This window comes from Ceratotherium simum, chromosome 32, assembly GCF_057802395.1.
Source record: "Ceratotherium simum simum isolate JZ-2026a chromosome 32, ASM5780239v1, whole genome shotgun sequence".
Taxonomy (NCBI): domain Eukaryota; kingdom Metazoa; phylum Chordata; class Mammalia; order Perissodactyla; family Rhinocerotidae; genus Ceratotherium; species Ceratotherium simum.
The window spans coordinates 25,958,847-25,981,055 of record NC_141931.1 but is presented as its reverse complement, the minus strand read 5'-3'; the positions used below and the strand labels follow the sequence as shown (position 1 = coordinate 25,981,055).

At 45.6% G+C, this 22,209-nt stretch overlaps 1 protein-coding gene across 1 annotated transcript in view; it reads right to left on the bottom strand.

Moving 5' to 3' along the window:
• Nucleotides 1-3,005: 3,005 nt before the first annotated feature.
• The window catches only part of ITIH5 (inter-alpha-trypsin inhibitor heavy chain 5), an 80,841-nt gene continuing 61,637 nt past the window's right edge, over nt 3,006-22,209 (bottom strand). The window contains exons 8-14 of the mRNA XM_004425382.3: nt 17,881-18,049; nt 14,422-14,731; nt 11,451-12,007; nt 9,013-9,066; nt 6,899-7,015; nt 4,544-4,921; nt 3,006-3,456 (exon numbers count right to left, since the gene is read on the bottom strand). Of these exons, the coding sequence (XP_004425439.1) occupies nt 3,155-3,456; nt 4,544-4,921; nt 6,899-7,015; nt 9,013-9,066; nt 11,451-12,007; nt 14,422-14,731; nt 17,881-18,049 (1,887 nt within the window). The 3' untranslated portion in view covers nt 3,006-3,154. The remainder of the gene's footprint in view (nt 3,457-4,543; nt 4,922-6,898; nt 7,016-9,012; nt 9,067-11,450; nt 12,008-14,421; nt 14,732-17,880; nt 18,050-22,209) is intronic.

The following is a 22,209-nucleotide window of genomic DNA, read 5'->3' as shown; positions in this document are numbered from 1 at the left end:
TAATACCATCACATTGGGATTTAGATTTCAACATGTGAATTTTGGTGGGACCCACACCTTCAGTCCATAGCATTCAGTTTAGCCAAGAGGTAAAAGTAAAGATATGAATCCTGTCCCTAACCCACCTATGAGGAGACATGATTCAAGTAAAGATTTAATGTCACACCTGATAGGAACCAAGAGGTGCCCTGCGTCACAGCTGCCCAGCTGTGATGGAGTGTCCCAACGGTTTATCCTCTTAAACGCCCACTCCCTCTAGCCTGAAATAGTAAATCATCAAAAAGTCAAATGGAAGAAGATAAAGCATCCAGCATGATGGGTCGAGAATGTTGAGTCCATTTTATTTTGGGAATGTGCAACTTTAAACTAGGAGACCCTAAAAGATGACCCATTCAGATGCCTCTTTTTCAGACGCAGGAGGATACAGGAACCCAGAGATGGAGACTTTGAAGTTCCCAGCTGGTCAATTGTTAAGATTCATCAATATTAGCTCTGATGATAACCTGAGATCCAACTCCCCTCATTGCAACGTAATTCTCAATCTCATTCAACTGCTCATTTAGGGCCCCCCTCTGCTTATTTTAATGCTCGAGGAAAATAAATGATTGCCCAGATGGTGAAATTGTGTCAAAGCTAGCAGAATGAGTTTTGGAGGTGCAGCCTGGCCCTGCTCTAAGTCTTATATAACGTGGGAAATATCACCCAACTGCATCCTGCCTCAGTTTCCCCATCTGAGAAGAGAATTCCTCCTTTCCTCTGCATTGACTTGAAAAGAGCCTGCTATTCACAACACATATGGCCCACAGAAAACACTACATTTTTCGGTCAAATTAAAAGATCCTAAGTATAACATTGATGTGGAGTTTTGGGCTCACAGATAGCACAGTTTCTGGCTAAAACAGAAAATTTAATGGTAAATACCTTTAGCGATAAAAAAGGATGGACAACTCAAGAGGAAGAGAAAGAAATGTGGTGTTTGTCTAAAGTAAAAACATTAAAATAAAAGGTCAACCTTGATACTAAAAAAAAAAAATTGTTTTCTGAGTAGGAGACTAAGTGATGGGTAGCCCACCGGAATATTTTCTCTGCTCTTAGATAAGGTAGCCGCAGAAGCAGTAGTAACTGGTAACAGCTAGTAACATCCTGCCCTCTGCAGCCTTGAGGCCTACACCCGGAACATAGATGATTGCTCCAGCTGCTGATACAACGGGCTGGCCTCTTGGCTCACAGGATGCCTGCCCAGCTGGGATGAGATTTATATAATCAGAAGGTCCCCCTGGAATCTGAACAGGCTAGCCTGGGCTCAGGCTTCTCCTCCTCCTCTGAGCTCTAAAATATGCAAGCATCTGCCAGCAGTCTGGGCTGGTGTCTCCACATCACTGGCATGAAAACAGGCAGCTGAATTTGGGAAGATGGGAGTCCAAAATAACACAGCTGGCAGGCCGTGGTCTGGTGGGTTCACCAAGTGGAGAGAGATGGAGACTCTGAGACAGAACTGACAAATCCCCCAGCACCGACTTAATCTCCTGAAGCTGCCTGGTCCAACAGGAACATGTGGATGTCGTTTTGCTGCTCAAACGTTTCCCACGGGAGAGTAAATATGATAAACAATTTTCTTAACTCTGATTTCTCTCCAAGTGCTAAGGATGCATCATGTGCAGTCACTCCCGCCTGGAAGAAACCTCCTGTCGAGCCAGCACAAAAGCCTTTATTTAATTCAACCCCACATCAAAATGTTCTATCTCTCTGACCCAAATCTTTCTTTCTCCGTCGTTCGGCTCAAGTGCCCCCTGCATCCGTCTGCCTCCTGACAACGCTCCTCACTCCATGAGGACCAGGCTTCCTGAACCTCAGTGGTCCTGAGAAGACCAAGCAAAACACATGCACTGGTGAGGACGATGAGAAAGGAGGCACCGACACCAACTGCAGCCTCGCCTCCCACGGATGATACGAACGAGCTTCCCAGAGGAAGCAATGTGTCCACAACGAGAAGGGTGACATTCATCGACTTTTGAAGCCTGCCCTGATTTTAGCCCTCCCCTTATAGGATCAGATTTGTCCAAGTTCTGGAACCAAAGCCCCTCACACGTATGGATTCCCTGGCTTTGCCTATTTGAGATGTGGGAAGGGCTTCTTTGACTTCGTAAGCACATCCGCCCTTCCTGCTGAGGACGTGCACGTTGATTCCTGTAAGTGGGCTGAAGGACGTGCTCTGTGCTGCCTCCACCTCCCATTCCAGTCCTGAGAGAGCCTAATTTATCACCTCCTGGAGGACTGCAAGCAAACGAGACCCGGAATTATGACACAGGCTGAAGAGTGCCAAGTAAAAGATTCATCATTCAATGGGCCGGCTCACCAGTACCAAGACAGGCCAGTAAAAAACATCCACATGAGGTTGTCCTGTTTATTAAAAGCACTTAGCTTCCTGGAATAAATAGGAGAATATCCAACAGCAAAGTCCAGTGGTTTACAAAGCCCATTAGAAAGATGTGGGTATCTGGGATATAGATTTTCTATTTTCAATCAATTTTTGAAAAATGAAAACTCATTTTCAAGGGCAAGATATCACAGCAGAAGAAAATCCTCTTCGAAGAAAAGACTAAATTGTTTACAATGATCAAATCTACACACTATTTCCTGACCCGTGGCCTGGGCCCAATGAGAGGTTCCCCTGAGGCAGAGGTTGGCCACACATCTGGAGAAGGCAGCAGTACTAAGAGGAGAGATTCCTAAGCATTAGTATAAGGCAAATACAGAGTGCCCAAACTTGGTCATTTCCACAGAGAAAATAAACTTTGCGGCGACCTCCCTTCATCAGAGTTACCGCGTGGTAGCTACGAGATGGACAAGCCAGTTGCTACAAGATATAGACTTCTTGTTTTAATTATGACTCTTCCCCCTTGGCGCCACCATCTTTATCGTAGGTAGGGAAGGGGAAGCAGGAGGAGGAAGTAGAAGGAAATAACATTTTCACTTCCACTTCCTGACCCTACTCTTTGCTCAAGCAGAGGTCGGACCTACACGCCACCGGGGAAGGTCACGGGCTGCAGCTAACCGCCAAGAGACGAGTCACGCACAAGTGGCAAGGGACTGCACCACGGTGTCCCCGAAGACCATTTCCCTGTCATGCACTCTTACATTAAGGCTGCTAGTGTCAAAGTCCTCTGGATGTCCCCAGGCCAAACATAGTCTCTGAGTCAAAAGGATGGCTTGCCAGATAGTCCTTGTACTCCCCATCAATCAGTTTGGCGGCGTTGTTGCTGGCGAACCAGCAGTCTATCTGCTCCTCCCCGTTGTAGATTCTCCTCTGTTTCCAGACCACCGGGACTTGGTGCCCTTTCACCTCCAGGACCGTCTCAGACCTCTCGTCTGCCTTAGGAAATGGACGATTAGTAAGGTTCTTGCTGAGTCCGGCAGGCTCCTCTGTGAGTCTCGCATCCTGGTTCAGGAACTGACCTGAGAGGACAAAACAGCATCAGGTCTAGGTCAAGTGCAGGCGACACTGTTGAAAAATCTAACTTCAGTTTAGGCCACCAGTGAGCAGCAAATACACATGTGTTACCCAGAAAGGGGGAATTACAGATGACAGAGGCGGGAAGGTTTTTGATCGACTGCAATCCTATGCTGGACTCTGCCGGAAGATGCTCACACCATTTCCAGTGTCAGTGATAGAGCACGTGTTCCGGAGGGTATGGAGAGGACAGACCTGAGGTTTTCTTCGTGGTGGCCTCCACTTCTGGAAGCTGCCCAGGTGCTAACACTGGGAAGCTGCCTAACCAACAGAGAGCAAGGTCTACCGAGAGGAGGCCAAGACGGGGGCAGATAAACAGGGAGGGAGGTCAGGTCTCCCCCTCTCTCCTCCCCGGTCATGGTCTTCCTCCACGCTGTGCATTAGTGGGTAGGTACTGAGGGTGTCAGGAGCGGTCAGTTCAGTTACTTCCTGATCCGCATCATCAGAATTCTCCAGGTCAACTGAGGGCATGTCTAAGGCCAAAGGAATAAGGTCTGCGTCTGCGCGAGGGAGCTCAGGCTTGGCAGCCGGGCGCTCCAGCTCAAGTGCCAGGAAATCCTGCTTTCTAAACCGAGCCCTGGCAGCAGCTCACTCTTTACTTGTGGGCAAGGGGCCCATGGGAAATCACACGTTGAAGACAGCCAGCCAGAGGGGACCGCTGCTGCTCTCAGCAATGTGGGTGACGCCTACAGAAGGGACACACTTCTCATGCCCAGTGCTGGGCTGGGGACAGCCCTTTATTTGTATCTTCTTGCTGAGAGTAAGGAACCAGACCTCAGAAGATTACTCCCAACTTCTTTGTTGCTTTCTCAGAAAGCCAGCAAGAATTAGTTTATAAAGCCCATTCCTATTCCAGAGAGTAGTCAGAAGGCAAGAAATATAATTTTCATGAGATAAGACATATATATAGACACACACACATCACATTCCTATTGAACTTCTCAATCAAGCTAAAGATATTGGCAATATCGCTTCACTTGGGAAGCTGAATTCTATCCCCTGAACCCTGCGTGAAGGTTATCAGCTGCCTACCTAAGAGTCCATGGCAGTTGCTGGAGAGGCCTTTGCTGTTGGAGATGTAGAAGCCCAGGTGGTTTCGCTGGTAGGGTGCTGGCTTTTTGTAGAGGTGAACGAGGATGACGAAGGCAATGGTGCCCTGGATGGTGACGGTGACGCTGGTGTTGGCGGACACCGACACCTCCAGCCCTCGGCTCCCCACCACCACACTCTGGTTGCAGGGGAGGACCAGCCTGTCCCCACCGTCCAGGATGACTCTGCTCGGTGTGATCTCCAGATAAGACCTCTCGGGCTTGTTGACGAGGATGGTGATGGTTCGGAAGTAAGTGCGCTGTTTCTTGTGGCCGTGTGGAGGGGCGGGGGCCCCAATTAACTCTCCGTTCACTGTCACACCTCAAAGACGGAGGGCAACAGGACAATGGTTAGAAAAACCATCCCACTTTCACACTAAAGGCATCTAATCAGAATTTCCTTCCTCCTCTGGCCTTATCTTGTATCTCTAGCACCATGAACATTGACTGGCATGTCGAGGCCATTCAGTGCTTCCTGAATGAGTGAATGAATGAATGCAAGCATGAAGGTAGGAGTGAATTTTTTCCCCATGTTTGACCAGTATCTTGGGGTAGGGAAAGGATGACATAGGTTTGGGTCAAGCTATCACAGAAGGGGGTTTACCTGTTTGCTTTCATCCCAGTATCTGGTTGTAGTGACAGAGAGTCTCGTATGACCTTAACACATGTTTCTCACCTACCACTTTCCACCAATCCAGATTTGGAGATCCCGTGATGCCACTGAGCAGAATGGTATAATGCAAAGGTCAGAATTATTTTTAGTCCCCAAACTCAAGTTCTGCCACTTTCCAGGTGTGCATCCCTGGATAAGTCACTCTGAAAAATTAAGCCCCAGTTTACTCATCTGGAGAATGGGGGTATAAAACCTAACAGAATTCTTGTGAGGATCACAGGAGGCGGCATATGTGTCAGCTGTCAACTGCCACCAAATAGAACTCCTTTCTTTTCTCTTTCATCCTCGTTAACACAACTGCAGCTTTTCTAGACTGAAGCAAGGCCTGTGAGCCAGGCCCTAGGGCTCCATGCTCTCTGGCCAGTTGAATAGCGCACAGGTGGAAATTCCACATGAGATGTTTGGGACTGAATCAGGTAATGTGGGTAAATGTGTTTTGCTCACAGGTAAAGAGGCAATTTGCAATAATAAAAGATTGCTATAATTAACTCTTGTTTTCTCTGCTTTGGGGATAATCTTCACCTAAATCTTGACTAGCAACTTCTTGGACATTCCAGGAGAAAATTGCCTTCCCTGGGGCAAAAGTCAGGAAAAAGGAGAAATCCCAGCATGAGCAGAGCCCAGGTACTTCAGCTCCAAGGCTCCAAGCATCTTCCACTGAGTTTCCCATCATAGACACCATGCTGAACACAGAAACAGTGGAAATAGTTCATAGGGGAGTGGGCATCTCCAGGGAAGAGTACAGTTAGGCCCCATCTCACTCCTGAGCCCTTTGAATTAGAAATAAGTCAAGATTTAGCTCGAAGGCTAGGAAGCCCTGCAAGAGAACAAAATGGAAAAGGAGCCCCAGGATCAAACGTTACATAATTACATCACACGTGTCACACGGCCGGGGGGCACTCTGTAACTTAGCCTTGAAGAAACTCATTCTCCCAGGACTGAGAAATGCCAGAATGTCCACTGTAGAGCTTGTCCTCATAAAGTCAGGCTGTGTGGCCATCCACACGGCCATCCCTGAGGCATTGTTACCTGCATGTAACTCAAGAAGCTTTTTATATACGAATCTCTTTTACCCAGTCCTCTACAGAACCAAGGGGCCCGGAGCCGTGTTACATCCGTGTTCACTGCACACAGAGCTGTGTCATTAACATCTGGGCCACACATCTGAATCATTGAGAACTGAGAGAGATGAGTTCAGGACTCTAACCTGCCCACCATTACAGCTTTTGAATGGAAAGACACAATAACAACAATATATCGTGAATTTATATAGCACTCATGCGTTCACAAAACAACTTCATATCCATCATTTAATTTGGTCTTTATAATAGCCTAGTGAGGCCAGCAGAGCAAGTATAACTATCTCCATTTTACAAGGGAGACAACAGAAGCTCCAGAATCGAGTGCCCAAGGCCAAAAATGAGCTAAGTCAGAGAGCAGGGATTTCAATGCGTGTCTTCCTGACTCCAAGCCCAGCAGTCTACCTCCTCTAATTAATCATCAACCACACTCATTGAGCATCTCCATGTGCCTCCTTCTATACCGGGACATCCATCTTACGAACAGAGGGGGACACGATACTGACCTTGCCCTTGCCCAGAGGCCACGATGGAGGGCAGAACTTACCGGAGTCCACATGATCAGAGACTAGCCGTAGGATGTCCCCGGGCTCCCCATCAATGTTGAAGCAGACGGTGAGCTGGCTCAAGGGGAAATCCACAACAAAATGAGGGTCTCCGTCCACTGCCAGAGTGGGAAACAACGGAGAGAAACAGAAAGAGAAGATGCTCACTGGGTGTCTTCCATGTGTGAGTACTCAGTTCTAGTTTCTCAGGAATTATTTACTTAATCCTGTCAATGATCCTCAATGTCTAATGAGGAGGATGACTGGGAGGCAAAGTGACTCATCAAAGTTACGCAGTTAGTACATGGGAAAGTGAATATTTGAACTCAGGTCCCCTAAATTCAAATATAATGCTCCCTTCACCACACTTCAAACATGGACAACTAAACTTTGAGAGGTAAGCAGCTCACAGGAAGGAAAGAGAGGTATCCCCATACCCCCCCACTATTGCTGAGCCCACATCTTCAGTTTCCTGTGGGGCCTCCCCGAGTCGTTTCCTTTCTCCTGTGACTACCCAGGTGGAGAGATGTGGATGAGAACACTTCCTCTCCTAGGACCAGAGGGCCACGACACTTGAGACATTCATGGCGCCATATGTAGGCAGCCCTTGCAATGACAGTAGTCATGACCAACACCAGTTTAGGGCTGGTGACAAGTGAAGCATGCAGAGTCAACAGGAGGTTAGCAGTACAGTCAGCGATGACAGTGGAAAGCCCTCTCTGGGTCATACTGAGTTTACAGCTCTCAAATTTTTGTCCACAGATGAGACCACAAAGTTTGGCTGGCCCCATTCCTTGCCCATTCTCCTCATTTTCACTTCCATTAAAGATGAACAGCACTGCTTATCGTACAGACAAAATATTTCCTGAGAGGCTACATCAATTCTCTTCTCTCAAAAGATTGGAGATTTAGTTTCTTTCTAATTTATATACCAAACACAACGCATTTCTGAACACCTCTCTACTTTATGTGCACACGTATGCATATACATTTGTATATGGTGGGGGGTGTGGACCAGGAGGATTTTCAGTCTTTTCAAGCTGCAAGCAAATTAATATCCTTGGTGTCACTGCTGAAAAACCCCTTCTGCCCCCAGCATGACTCAGAAAGGCCCTTGAAAGAATCTGGCTGATCTCACCATGAAGTGCCTCAATCATTCTGTGAATGGTAACATATAAGATATACAAGGTACTGGTCTTTTGTAGATGAAAAAAATGACACCCATAGGAGATAAAAGCCCTGGGCCATATTTTTGGCACTTTTTAAGTATGAATATAACTATGTGACAGTTCTCTGAGAGTTTCTTGTGCTCGCACCACGTCATTCCTACTCAAATCTTCCAAATCCGTTTACAAGGAAAGATGTTGCTTGCTTCAAAAAAGAGAGGCAAGGTCTGAAAGTCATTACTCCATGCAGCGTCCAAGAGGATGGTTCTCTTGCATTCCATAACGCGTGTGTGTGTTCAGAGGAATTACACGCTATCCATTGGAGACTGTGCCTTTCCTATCCCCACAGCTAATCTCTAGGATGTCCCTGGCTTTATGAACTTGCACATCCAGCACACCCGCAGCAAGGCGGTAATAAAGACTTACAAAGGAGTTGTGTACATTTTAAGAATAAAACCCAGCCCTTGTGTTGTTATTCCATCTGGATTTTTATTATAATCCCAGGAAGTTGGCCAAAGGAAATTTTATGGTATTCTTATCTGTTCTTCCCTTCCAAAGTCAAGGACTAAAAAAGTAATAAAATAAAAAATTAACAAAGAATCTGCATGTTGCAAATATTTGTAACACCAGAACCTGGAGGCATGTAGACTTCGGATCTCTAAAAACAAATATCTTTTAAGCTCAATAATGATGAAACTGTGCCTCTGCTCTCCATCTTGCCTTCTATCAGGGCTCCTTGGGACTGTGTGATCCGTGGTGCTTACGTAATGGTTTAATGATGCTCCTGGGTCTTAGAATTGCCTCACGCTGCTGGCTTGTGCTAAATAAATATGAGTCCTCATGTCTTGCTCTATGAGCTGGTATTTTAACTGGCTTCTGGGAACTCCCGATTGTCCACTCTCTAGACATCTAAACTCTCAAATCACACACAGCCACATTCTTTTGTTTACCTGATGTTTTGGAGACTTTAATTCTTGGGTTGTATGGTTTCTTAAGACCAAGTCCTAGAAAGGAGAAGGAAGAGAAGAACCACTGTTATTCATTAAAGAGAATGAGGTGAGAGGAACAGAGAGAAGAGGGTTGAGATGAGTAAAACATAGCTTTCAGGTACATTTGTGGCAAGGTAAGGACACCATCTGTTTTAAGGAAGCAGCTTGGCCTCACAACACACAAGTTAAAGTGTAACATGTGGAGCCTTAATTATTTTATTCTCTTATAAATTAGATAGTATTCTTCTTGTCTGTGATTGTGTACATAATAGGGGAAAACAGTCTATCATATAGTTATGGAGGGGGGAGGAAGGAAGCAGAGTTGCTTAATGGGTACATGAGTTTCAGATTTGCAAGATGAAAAAGTTCTGGAGATCTGTTTCACACCAATGTAAATATACTTAACACTACCGACCTGTACACTTAAAAATGGTTAAGATGGTACATTTTGTTATCTGTTCTTTTTTCCCACAATTTAAAAAAATACAAAAAATGTGAAAAAAAAATACAGTTATAATCTAGTGTGTACAGCTGTAAGTACAACTCATAAAGCAGCAGGTAAAAGTAAATATTAAATCAAAGAATAACCTAAAAGTAAATTAATTTCTGTAAATAAAATAAAATTAATATCTTATTTCAAATTGTTTGTATTAACAAGATTATGCTCCTCCCACTCACAGAAACTTGAAGATTAAAGGATCGATGGTTTTCAAGCGCCCCCTTCTCCACACTGGTCCTTGGCCAGCAAGGCACAGGCAGAATTAGGCAGACCACAAAGGAGGAAGGACTTTTCAGTTTGGATGGCTGCTTTGAGGAGCCTTGGTGGGTGGCTGCTGTCACAGACACTCAAAAAAACTAAAATTAAGGGCCAGCCCCAGTGGCCTACTGGTTAAGTTCAGTGCACTCCGCTCTGGCGGCCCAGGTTCGGTTCCTGGGTGCAGACCTACACCACTCATCAGTGACCATGCTGTGGTGGTGACCCACATACAAAATAGAGGAAAGACTGGCAACAGATGTTAGTTCAGGGCCAACCTTCCTCAGCAAAAAAAAAAAAAAAAAAGGCACCATATAATTTTTAACCTCTACATTGGGGTCTGAACTTTTCAATAAATTTCTAGTTCTACACTCCTCATGGGAGAGGGTATCTAACATCTGTAGGACACTCATTATGTACCAAAGACTTTACACATTTACTCCTTGTGACAGTCCTTCAGGGAAGTTATTATTATTTACATTTTACAGGCAAGGGAATAAAAGCTCAGAGAGGTTCAGAAAACTGTCCTGAGCCACACAGCTGGTTAAGAGGGCTGGCGAGCTGAAGCTCAGCCCCGTCTGGATCCTAAGTTCGTGCTCTCTCTGCCATGGCCCCGTGCTTCTCAGAGTTGAGAGTGGGAGGAATAAAGGAGACAGCATTCGTAGGCCCTGCTTAACGTTGGTTCCCTCTCCTTCTCCTGCTTAATGTCACTTCCCTCTCCAACTCAACAGGAATTTAATAAAAACCTTACACATGAAAAACACAGTGTTTTCCACAAATGGGTATTACTGAGACTACAATCCTCTCCTTTGGTTGAACTACTTTTCCTGTTCTTGTTGCTCCTAAGTCCCTCCAACAAAATGGCGCCGAGACGGATAATGACAGTTTATGTTCAGATGCTGAGCGATAAGTGTGTAAAGGGTCAATTGTCTCAAGAATCCAGAACTTAGTTCCTTCCATATGTTCTCAGGAAGACAAAATAAAGCAGACGTATAAAATGACATAATGCTGAAGTACTTAAAAATATAGAAAGGCACTTAAAACGAATATTTGTTTATCTTTGCTCATCTCAGTGCCTCCAGTAATGCCTGGCATGTGGCAGGTACTCAATATTGATGATTTATTGACAGACTGACTTCACTGGGCAGCATTTCTAAGACAAATGCCACCTTTTCTAATTTCTCTACAGAGATCCACAGTTTATAACAACATAAACACAACAATCAAACACGCTCTCTGAAGAGAGAAGCTGCATGTATGGCTACTGTTTATAAAAATTATAATATAATAGGGGGCCAGCCCCATGGCATAGTGGTTGGGTTCAACGTGCTCTGCTTCGGTGGCCCGGGTTTGTGGGTTTGGATCCCAGGCGTGGACCTACACCACTCGTCAGCCATGCTGTGGCAGCAACCCACATACAAAATAGAGGAAGACTGGCACAGACGTTAGCTCAGGGCCAATCTTCCTCAAGCAAAAAAAAAGAGGAAGACTGGCAACAGATCTTAGCTCAGGGTGAATCTTCCTCAGGAAAAAAAAAATTATAATAAAATAAGACAGACTACTGCTGAGGTGACCTTGGCCTGAAAAGGAGCTGGGAAAGACATGTCAGGTTCCTCCCATTCTGCCATCACTGGGGTTTCGTTACCTGGCTGCAGGTCAGTGCCTCGCAGGCTCTGCATGACGGTTTCCGGCCCTGTGGCAGCAGACATGCCCAGGGTGTCCTCAAGGTTCTCCATCTGTAGTGATTTCTTCAGCTTCATGGAGGTGAAGGGGGTGAGGAAGTGATAGTTGACAGCCAGATCCTGTGCCTTCTGCCTCAGTCGCTCCTTCTCCTGCTCATCATCACTCTGCAGCCAGGCACTCAGCAGCTCCTTTGTGGTCAGGTAGCTCCAGAGACGCTCAAGATGGTTGGGGTCCTCCTTGCCATCACCCTTGGGCCTGGAGCTTCCTGTGGCGTCACTCCCCACCTTCTGGGGACCCACGGGCACGTCCGTCTTCAGTATGACAAATTTCTTACTGTTGCTGGCCGTGACTTCCACGTGCAATTGATCCATCTTCCTGTCCACAAGCTTCCCAGCAATGATGATCTCGGAGCCGTTGAAGTAGTTGGGGAACAGGGTCCTGGTGGCCTGCTCCACTAAGCTGGGTGGATAATCGATGCGGATGTCAGAGAGGAGAGGGGTCCTGATCTCATCATAGAACCTGGAGTGGAAGGACAGAGAGAGAGTCAGGGCCGTGCACTGACTGCTGGCAGGACAGGTCCTAAGGAAATTATAGACTGTTGGAGGAGTGGCTCTCATCTTAGAAGCAATCGAGTCCAGCATTCTACCCAGCAGAACATTTCTGACAGGAGACGATGCAGTGGTAGCTGAACACCACTGGTGACAGAGAACTCACTACCTCACACGGCCTCCTCGCCTCTGTTCAACTGCTCTGACGAAGAGGAGGAACCTCTTGTGGTAGATCACAATCTTCCTCGCTGCAATTTCCACCCATTGGTCTCAGTTTTGCTTCTGGAGTAACACAGCGTGAATTAGTCCAACCCTTCTTCAACATTTAGACGCTCAAAAAACACTGACATTGAGATGTTTGACAAACACTGCTGTGTGCTCCTTGAAGTCTTCTTTTTATGCAGCCTCATCCATCCCCAGTTTCATAACTCTTCTTCATATGATAAAATTTCAATACTCTGTAACCACTACTGGTAACTTTCCTTCGTACACACCTAGGTTTCTCAAAGGGCCTCTTAAACATTTTTCTTGGAACCAAACGCATATTCCAAATGCACCTGAACCAGCCCACTACACTTGAGAAATCTAAATCTGACCTTGACTTTGACATTCTGCTTTTGTGTAGTGCAGCATTTGCTTGCTTTAGCTTTTCTCTTAGTTATGTTACACGGTTGCTTTTTGCTGAGTAAGGAGACAATTAAAATCCCCTTTCCAGAGATCTAGAGGGCACGGGCTGTGGAGTTAGACTTCTACCCCAGCCACATCCTTGCTCAAGACATGTGACTTAACCTCTCTGAACTTCAGTTTCTTCCTCTATAAATCTGAAATGTTAACAGTAACCACTTCGGTAGACTACCAGCTGTCCCCTCAAACCCATTCTGCCCTTCTTTCATAATAATTGAGTTTTAACCAGGCGCAAGCCCATCCAGCTACAAACTACATCTCTGAGCTTCCGTGGTGGCCAAACATGGCCATGTTCTCACCCACGGAGTGTGAAGAGAAGTGACAGGCACAATTTCGGCAATGCCTGCTTAAAATAGAACAGCTTTCTTTCCTTGGCTTCTTTTTCTTTCCCCATTTTTGGGGCTGGAATACAGAAGTGACAGTGACCTAATTTCAACTTTGCAGTTAAGGACGACACCTCAGGGGTGCAGAGCAATACAATGCATGGAACCTGAGTCTCTGAATGACTTCATGCAGCTGAGTCCAGCCGGTCCAGACTACTACAGGGGAGAGTCCTCTGCACGGTAGCTCGCCTTTAGCCCGAGACACCTACCCCAAGGATTTCTGTGAGGATCACATGAGATAGTACACGTATAAATGCCTGGCATATTGTACGTTCTCGATAAATGTTAGGTATTGCTGGTATTTTTACTAGTGTGACAGTGCAGTTGATCTGTTTCAGTGTAATCGCTTTTGCTTATGAACACGTCATTGAATCTCAATTCTGTTATACAATGCGTTCGATTCTTCCTCTTTGAGTGTAGTTTTCAATAATTTTGAAAATGTGGGAAGCAAATCTGTGTTTTTATTTAAATCTTTGGCAAAAATGCCAGCGAAAAATGGTGGCTAGCCCCATACCAAGGACCTATCTTTATTGCCCACCTTGAGACCTCCAATTAGATTTCTCATTAATGAATATTCTTTGATTATGGCTTTTAAACACCTGTAAATCTACCCAAACCTCACTTTTCCTTTAAGTATATACTGTATATGCCGTAAAGCAAATTAAAGGGCATAATGCTGAACTGGGAGTTAACACTTCCTCGAATCATAACAGTCATACCCTGTATTTGGCAACACGATATCCGAGGCAAGGCACTAAACTGAATTCTAGTTTCTTCTCCACCTCAAAAAATGATATAATCAGTAACCATTTTTAATTGGTCGTTTTGCTTCAAAATAAAAATATGATCATTTTAACTGGTATGCAAAATGAAGGTAACACTACTTCTCCGACCTTCCTCACAGGGTGGAATTAGAGTAAATATACTAGAAAGTGCTTTGAAATGTCAAGAAGACAATTACAACCACAAGAGCTAATGAGCACCTAACATGTGAGCACCATCCCGCCAATACTTTACGTAAATTTTCTCATTAAATTCTGTCAACAGACCATAATCCTCATTTTATAGATGAGGAAACTGAGGCCCAGACCGTCTTAAATCTTGCCTGAAGTCACCAAGCAGGCCCAGAACTTGAACCCAGACCTGCCTGGTTTCAAAACCCATCATAAGGTCTCACGGTGTCGTGAGTTACGATCGTGTCCAGCAGACTTGAGGTTAAGGCGCAGCCCGACACCCTCCCCTCAGAGTCTCTCACGGAGTCCAACCCTCACCCCCCTTCCGAGAGCCTCTCCTTGTCCCAAGAGGGCGGACCACGGACCCGATGAGCTGCGAGCCCGCGTCGTCCTCGTCGTGGACGCGCCGTGTGAGGCCACAGTTCTCCAGCGACAGCTTCTCCAGCAGCCTGAAGTCCACGTCACTCCCAATGCCGATGGTGAAGATGCAGATCTGGCCTCGGGTGGCCTCCTTGGTGTTGTTGAGAATCTTGAGGGTGTTGGTCTCCCCGGCGGTGGGTTTCCCGTCTGTCAGGAAGATGATGAGGGACACGCTGCGGTCCTGAATGTCATTGTTGGACACATAGTTGTTGAGCAGCCTGATGGCCCCCTGCAGGGCCCCGTTGATGTCTGTGCCTGCGGGACACCAAACAGGACAGCTCAAGCCTTTGTGCTCGTCTCCTTAACCTGGAAGCACACTCATGGCTGCAGTTCACTCGCAAGCATTCAAGCATTAGCAGTAGTGATGTAGGGGCGGGGGTGGGAGGAGAGGTCATTTGCACATTTGGGGTGATTCCAGATTACAGGGCCTGTCTAGAAACTTGACAAGTATTTGCTAAGCAAATAGCAATGGCACAGGATTATCCCGCTGTCTGTAACCTTCCCCTGAAGGTATCTGCTGGTACCTTGGCTTAGAAATCTTCACTACCTTAGCATGCATGGTTTCTACACCCTTTTCTGAGAACAGCTTTGGAAAGGGCAGGAGGGGGTTGGGTGCAGGAATCTGGAAGGAGAAAGAGTCACAGAGGGAAAGAAAGGGCACAGAATGAGGAGGTGGGGGCGACTGGAAACAATCTCAGATGACCTCAATGTGGCTGGGGGCTGGAGGGTGCTGATTAGAGAACCGACTAGCTCTTTACTTCCTTCATTGCCTTTCTTTCCTCGCTTCTCGCCCCTGGGGATCTCCTCTGCTTGTCAGAACCTTCTCACACACGGAGGAGGAGGCTTTAAATGTTACACCTGCACCCACCATTTCTGCTTTTGAGGAGCTTGTCATGAGCAGCTCTGATTAAAGTCAGGGGACAGTGGCAGGTGTCTGTGGCAGGTCTTGGGGGATGGAGAAATGGATGGTTGGTTGATTGAGATTGAAACTGCCAGCTAACACGAGCTTTCTGGATTAGCTCAGAATTTCATTCCACTATGCTGATGCTGTTCTGCCAACACCAAGTAAAACTGAGAGTTCTTACTGTGACTGTGATCACCTATTCCTTTTTCCAACTCCAGTGGTTTCTTTTTTTAATGGCTTTATTAAAATGAAATTTACCTACCAAAAACTTCACCCATTTTAGGTATATAATTAATTATTTTTAGTAAATTTATGAAGTTGTGTACCCATCACCACAATCCATCGCCCTGACTGGAGTGATTTTTATCTACCTGCAAAATGTACCATATTTGAGGGAACCAGATAATTTCCCCCATCGCTTCTCATCCCCAGAATTTCTGGCTGAAAAAACATATACGTCTATGTCTGTGCAAACAAACTGATAATTCTTTCTACGATGTACACACAGTCTGAACGTAAGGGAAAGTTACAGCTGAAACAGTATTTAACATTTCTTTGAGTTCATTAACTTTCTGAATGCCCAGCCTAGTTTCATGCTGCCTCTGGATGTGTGGGCATGGACTAAAAGGGAGGTGTTTATGTTCTCTTTAATCTAGAACTTAGCAACGGTGCAAATCTCTCACTCCACTTTAAAGCCAAGGAGAGCCCAGGCAAAGGGATGGACTTAGCTCTCCTAATACCAGACACCAAAGGCACAGCAGGGCTTGGAATCAAACCTATATTAAGCTGGGGCATCTCCCACACACTTAACAGGGAGGCTCCCTCCACAGGGAGAGTCCCACACAGCTGTCCCAACCATTCCACAAAGAGCTCACCTGGGGTCATCCAGGGACCCAAGGGCACCAGCAGGAGGGTCTACTTGGGTACAAATGGCCATATCTGACACTTACAGAGGACTTCCTATGTGCCAGCCACTGTTCTAAGTACTTTAAATATTTTATCTCGTTTCATCCTAATAACGACTCCATTATCCCCATTTTACAGATGAGGAAACTGAGGTATAGAGAGGTTAAAGGACTCATGGATGGTGGAGCTGGATTTAAATCCAGGCAGTCAGGCCTTCAGAATCTATGCTTCCAACCCTGATGTTACACTTCTCTAAGAGGACAGGTGTTCTCCTGCAGAGGCTGGGGCAATGGAGAGCCGAGAAAATATAACGGAAACCAATAAGGTTTTTAAGGTTTAGATTCCAAAAGGACATAATACATATCAACCATTTTCTAAAGCTTTATCCCTCCCTCCAAATACATCATTCTAATAGCAAGCAGTACCAGTGAAATAAATTCAATTTAATAAATATTCATTGACCATGCACTACACGTCAGGAGCTATGCTAGGAACTGGGGGCTACAAAGATGAAGAAGAATTTCTTCCCTCAAGAACTTTACAGTTTTGTCAACTTTCTGCCATAGATCATCACTATAATATCAAATCTAATCCTTTATTTCTCCCATCAACCAGTCAAGCAGTTCCTAAACCATGTTGTTGTGGAGACTGGTAGGAAATCCCATTATAAATCCAAGTCCCACCCAAGCAAGATCAAGATCCATTTGGGAAATCAGAGCTTTGTCTTGACTAGGAAATAATGAATATACAAAAGATGAAAAAATCTCAGATGGAAGACGACTGAACTGGGTGTTTTGTATGTTTCCGGATAACCAAAGCAGAATTACCCGAGACGACAGCTCCAGGAGACGGTGTCTCTGTAAAGGGCCTCTAAGGAAGGGGCAGGGGGTTAGGATCAGCTCTGATAAACACTCCCATATTGAGCACCTGTCACGTGTCCACTGAACTACCGATGGAGATAACAGCAAGGTCCTGAGTTGAAAGCACTTACGTCAAGCACACTTGGGTAACCTGTTCTGATTCTCTAATCTTCTTAGAATTCTTTATGACCTCTTCCCTCCTCTACACGCTTCCCTGGGCACCATACCTAAGCCAAGTGGGCCAAGACTCAGAGCCCAGCACACTTTCCATCCGCGTCTCCCAGGCCACCTGGGATTCACGCTCTGCTCACTCTGTTACAACCCCGCCAAGAGGACTAATGGATCAGCAGGGCAGCTCCATCCGCTGCTTTCTAAGGCACTATTATTCAAGCACACAAAACAGTGGATCATCTATTTGGCTTTAACTCCACACTCAACAACAATTTACAAAAACAGCCTCATTGTTCAGGATCCATGAGATAAACCAGGAAAGGCTCCAAAACCTACCAGGTATTTTCCCCCGTAACTTACTTAACCATCTGAGTTTGGGTCCTGGAAGAGGAGAATTGACAGATATGGTGTTCAGAGAAACATAAGCGTCTGGGAAAGCTCTCACCTGTTATCTCCTTTCCTGTGATCAGCTTCAGCTTTTAAATCCTCGTCTCTTGGCAGAAAAGTAGCCACTCACTTCTTATCACGTCAAAGCTAACGTGAGAAGAAGGACTCATATTTACCTCCGGTGGGCGACATGTGGTGAATGTAGACTTTGCCGTCTCTGATGTTCTCCGGAGTAACTGATACCAAATGGTCCTTCCACACTTTGATCCGGTTGGAAAATCCAATGACATTGAAATGATCCTGGGGTCGGAGGTCGTGGAGAATCGTGAAGAGAGCATCCTTGGTCTGGGCAAACACAAAACCAAAACCAGTCACGTCCAATCACATTAGCCCACATGTCCCCTGGCTTGGAAACTGCACACCAGCCACAATCCCAGGGTTAAAATGAACTGCCTACTATGTAAAGGGACTTGGAAAAATGTGAAGGAACTTTATCACATAGATGAAAAAAATTGGCACAAATATATTACAATTTTATACAAGACATGAGCAGGTGTTTAATATATGAAATGTCATATTCTTCTGCAGGCCATGGTGTATTCGCCTCCACATGTTCACAATTGCTATTCTCTTGACCTAGTATGTTCTTCCCCACTGCCTTATGCCCATTTTTCACCTGACAAGCCCCTAGTCATTCTTCAAAACCCAGTTAATGTGCTATATTCTCTGTTTGAAACCTTTTCTAACTCTCCAAAACAAGCCGATCCTCTCCTTTAGGCCAGCACTGTCCTCACAACACTCATCTTATAAAGCGCACATCACCAAGTAATGCTCGTTTGCTGTATATCTCTTTCTCTTACTAGATTGTAAGCTCTTTGCGGGCAGGGTCCCTTCATCTTCACATTGCCCAGCATGTAGGAGAACGCCTGACACACAGGAGGCGCTGGGGAGAAGTCCAGTGAATGAATGAATGCACGGACATTTCACAAATTACAAGATGAAAAGTACAAACAGTAAATACCATAGGAATTTAAAGAGAATGAAAACAATGGAGTGACGGGGGATGGCTTCACAGGGAAGGAGGAATACGAATGTGAGCCTTAAAGGAACTGGATAACTTGAGAGACTAGGGAGGGCATTCTGAAAAGAAGCAAAGATGATAAACGAGACAGTTCGAGCAAAGCACAGAGATACCACAGGTGAGTTCTGGAGATGCTGAGTGGATAGAAGTGTACATTTAAGTCAGACATGACTTGTGGAAAGAGGAAAGAAACCATATGAAACTAAAAACAGAAAAACTCTAGGAGCCTGGACAAGAGTTTTTAAAACAATTGACCAGATATTTTAAGAAAGTGCTGTCTTCTCTAAACAGCATTGTTGCTACACATTTAAAGAGATTTGGCAGGTAACGGGCACTCATTACATGACTGCCATCACAATGGCATCTGGCACTTTTCCAGTGGTGAAGAGCCCAGACATCAGAGCAGGTGGTCTGGGTTTGCCCTGGATCCGTCATCACTATCTGTGTGGTCCTGGGGCCCTGGGTAGTAAGTTCCATCACTTATTATCTGCCATATCTCACTGGGCCTAAGTTACCCCGTCTGTAAAATTAGGACAATAACAGTACCTACCTCATCAGGCGGTCACAAAGATTACATCAGTTACTATATGACAAGTACTAAGAGCAGGGCCAGGCAGACAGGAAGTTCCATACATGTTTGCTAGCATCTGCCAGTGGATGGGAGGCAGCAGAGTCAGAGAGACACAGTCAAGTTTGGAGCAGTGATTTCAGATGAGGTCTGCTAAGGAACTACGTGATTCCTCTGAAAATATTTTGTAAATCTCTTCCCAGATTCTGTGACTATCTGCCTTTGCTTACAACCCAGATTCAGATGTATTACCCTCTCACTCTATAATTTCCACCTCTCTGTCTTTGCAAGAGAACCACTCCTGTTTTACCTTTTCCCTTCTGAATTGTCCCTCTTCCTCACTCCTTAGTCTTACTCTTCAATCCCTGCTCACTCTTCAAACTGCTCACTCGAACATTCCATCGTCCACCTTTGAATTTCGTAGAAGCCTCAACATCCATTTTGGAAAACCATTCTGGAAGTATCTGCTTTTAAATCCGTACATTACATTTTTTCCTAGATAGTTTAGAAAACTAAGAGTTTCTAGCCTGAGCGGACGAATGTTCACCTAACATTCTCCCTGTGGACCCTGACTGAATTAATGACAGTTGTGCCTTAACTTCCCCCACCTCTTCATTCCTGGGTTGTGAAAGCAGTGGAGATTCATGATATCATTGGAAGCACAATGATGACATTGGCAGCGAGCATTTTCTGGGGGCTTCTACTCCCCAGGTATCAGGGCAAGTGCGAGTGCTTTTCAGACATTGAGGTGATTGACCCATTTAATCCTCACAACTCACCCGAAGTAAAGTGACTGTGAATATTCCCATTCCACAGGCCAGGAGACTGAGGCATGGAGGGGTTCAGCATAGCGCCCCCCATGGGAGCCTGGATTAAAACCCAGGAAGTGGGACTCCAGGGCCAACACTGACACCAGCAGCAGTGAAATCTCAGCCCCAAAACTGCTGGCGCTGAGACGATTCTGAGTTATAACCCTTATCATATGCAGCTCATTTTGGGATTCCTTCCAGGTCCCTCTATGTTGACAGACTCTGTTTATTTCTTTGTTTCTTTCGCTTCATTTCTGGCAGCAATTAATGGATTCGTCTCCTATAACATCCTTGCAGAAAGCACCGCCTGAATTCTGCATCCACCCGGGGATGAGAACAATGAAAGTATTTCATTAAATCCATCTTCTCATCCTACAGAGGGCCGTCCCATCCCCCCAACTCCCCCCGGTTCTTCCATGAGAAAGGAAAGGCACCGGCAATGCCCATTTTCACTTGGGGTCTAGGAACCCTTCTCTAGTCTCTGTTCTCGCCTTCGGGCACTTGCCCTGTCCTCCCTCCATCCCCTCATACCCGGTTGTTCAGAGGACAGACTCACTGGCAGCAGAATTTTCTGTTCTCTCCCAACCTTGACTCTCACCCCCAGGAAATGTGTCCAAGGGTCTTGCAAAAATAAGCAGAATCCACACCGGAAACTTGTCAGCATTATCTGGAAGCCATTTTAAAGTATCCATGGGCTATTTACCAAGATGGTCGTCCCCTCCCTCTTAAAATTGCTTGCCTCTGGCTTCTCTGGCACCACCTTGGATTCCCTTCTCTCTGACCAGTCTTCTTCTTGCCTTTGGTGGCACTTCCTTCTCAGCCCACCCTGGAATGCCTACATCCTCAGTCCCCCTCTCACAAGACACACTTCCGCCAGGTGAGTTTATCCATTCCCAATTACTGTGTTGCTAACTTCCAGACCAATCTCCAGAGCTCTCCTCTCTCATTAGATCCAATTTCTCCCCGTGCATCCCACAAGTATCTCAGACTCAACATGTCGAAGTTGGAAGCTTAGCCTTTCTACCCAGAACTGTTTCTCCTCTGCTGCTCTCTGTCCTGGAGAATGGCACCTCCAGCCACCCAGTGGTCCAGGTCAGAAACACGGATATCACGATAAATCTTCTTCCTGCCTCTTTCCCTAACCCTCATGTCCTTCAGTCACCCAGTCCTGGCAATTCCACCTCCTTTTGCAACTCTTCTCTTCCTAAATATCCTTGTGACCATAATAGGGACTTGGACCACCTCTGCCCTAGATTGCCAATAGATTTTTTTCTTCTTTTATATTTTTTCTTAATGCAAAAAAAAAAAATTCATTTAAAAAGAAATCAGAAGAAAAACATATGAAACTCACAAAATCCCACTCACTAACGGCAGTCACTATTAAAATGCTGGTGTACCACATGCACCTTCAGAAACTTTCCTGTGTATGTAATTTTAAATAAAATATGATCATATAATACATCACGCTATAAAGTTTTTAGTAACTATCTCATATACAGTTTGCATGGCCATAGTAAATATCGGCCACCTCATTGTAATGGTGGCACTATATTCTGTTGTATGCATATACCATAATTTAATATTTTTGAACATTTGAGCAGCACTGCTACGAAGCTCATGACTCACACATCTGTGTGCTCACTGCTATTTCCTTAGGGTAAATGCCCATGCACAGAATTGGTGTGACACAGGGCCTGCACTTCCTAAAGGCTTCGGCCTGTCCCCACGTTGGTTGCTGCCAGAGTTAGATTTTCAACCCTCTTCCGTGAAGGTTTTCAGCCCTCTTCTGTGGTTCCTCACTAGCTCAGCATAAAGTTTAAACTCCTTTTGGATATAAGATCCTCCATAAAATAAACGGTCCCAATCTACCTCTCCAGTTTTGTTTCTTGCTATTCCCACCCCGCTATAAACTCTAAGGTCTAGTTTGTCACCCACTCAACTTCTGTAACTCACCAACCTTTTTCATGACTTCGGGCCTCTGCACAAAGAGCTCCCCCTCCTTCTCCTCGTTTCTATGCACCCGTCCCCTTCTTAGTGAAGCCATTCC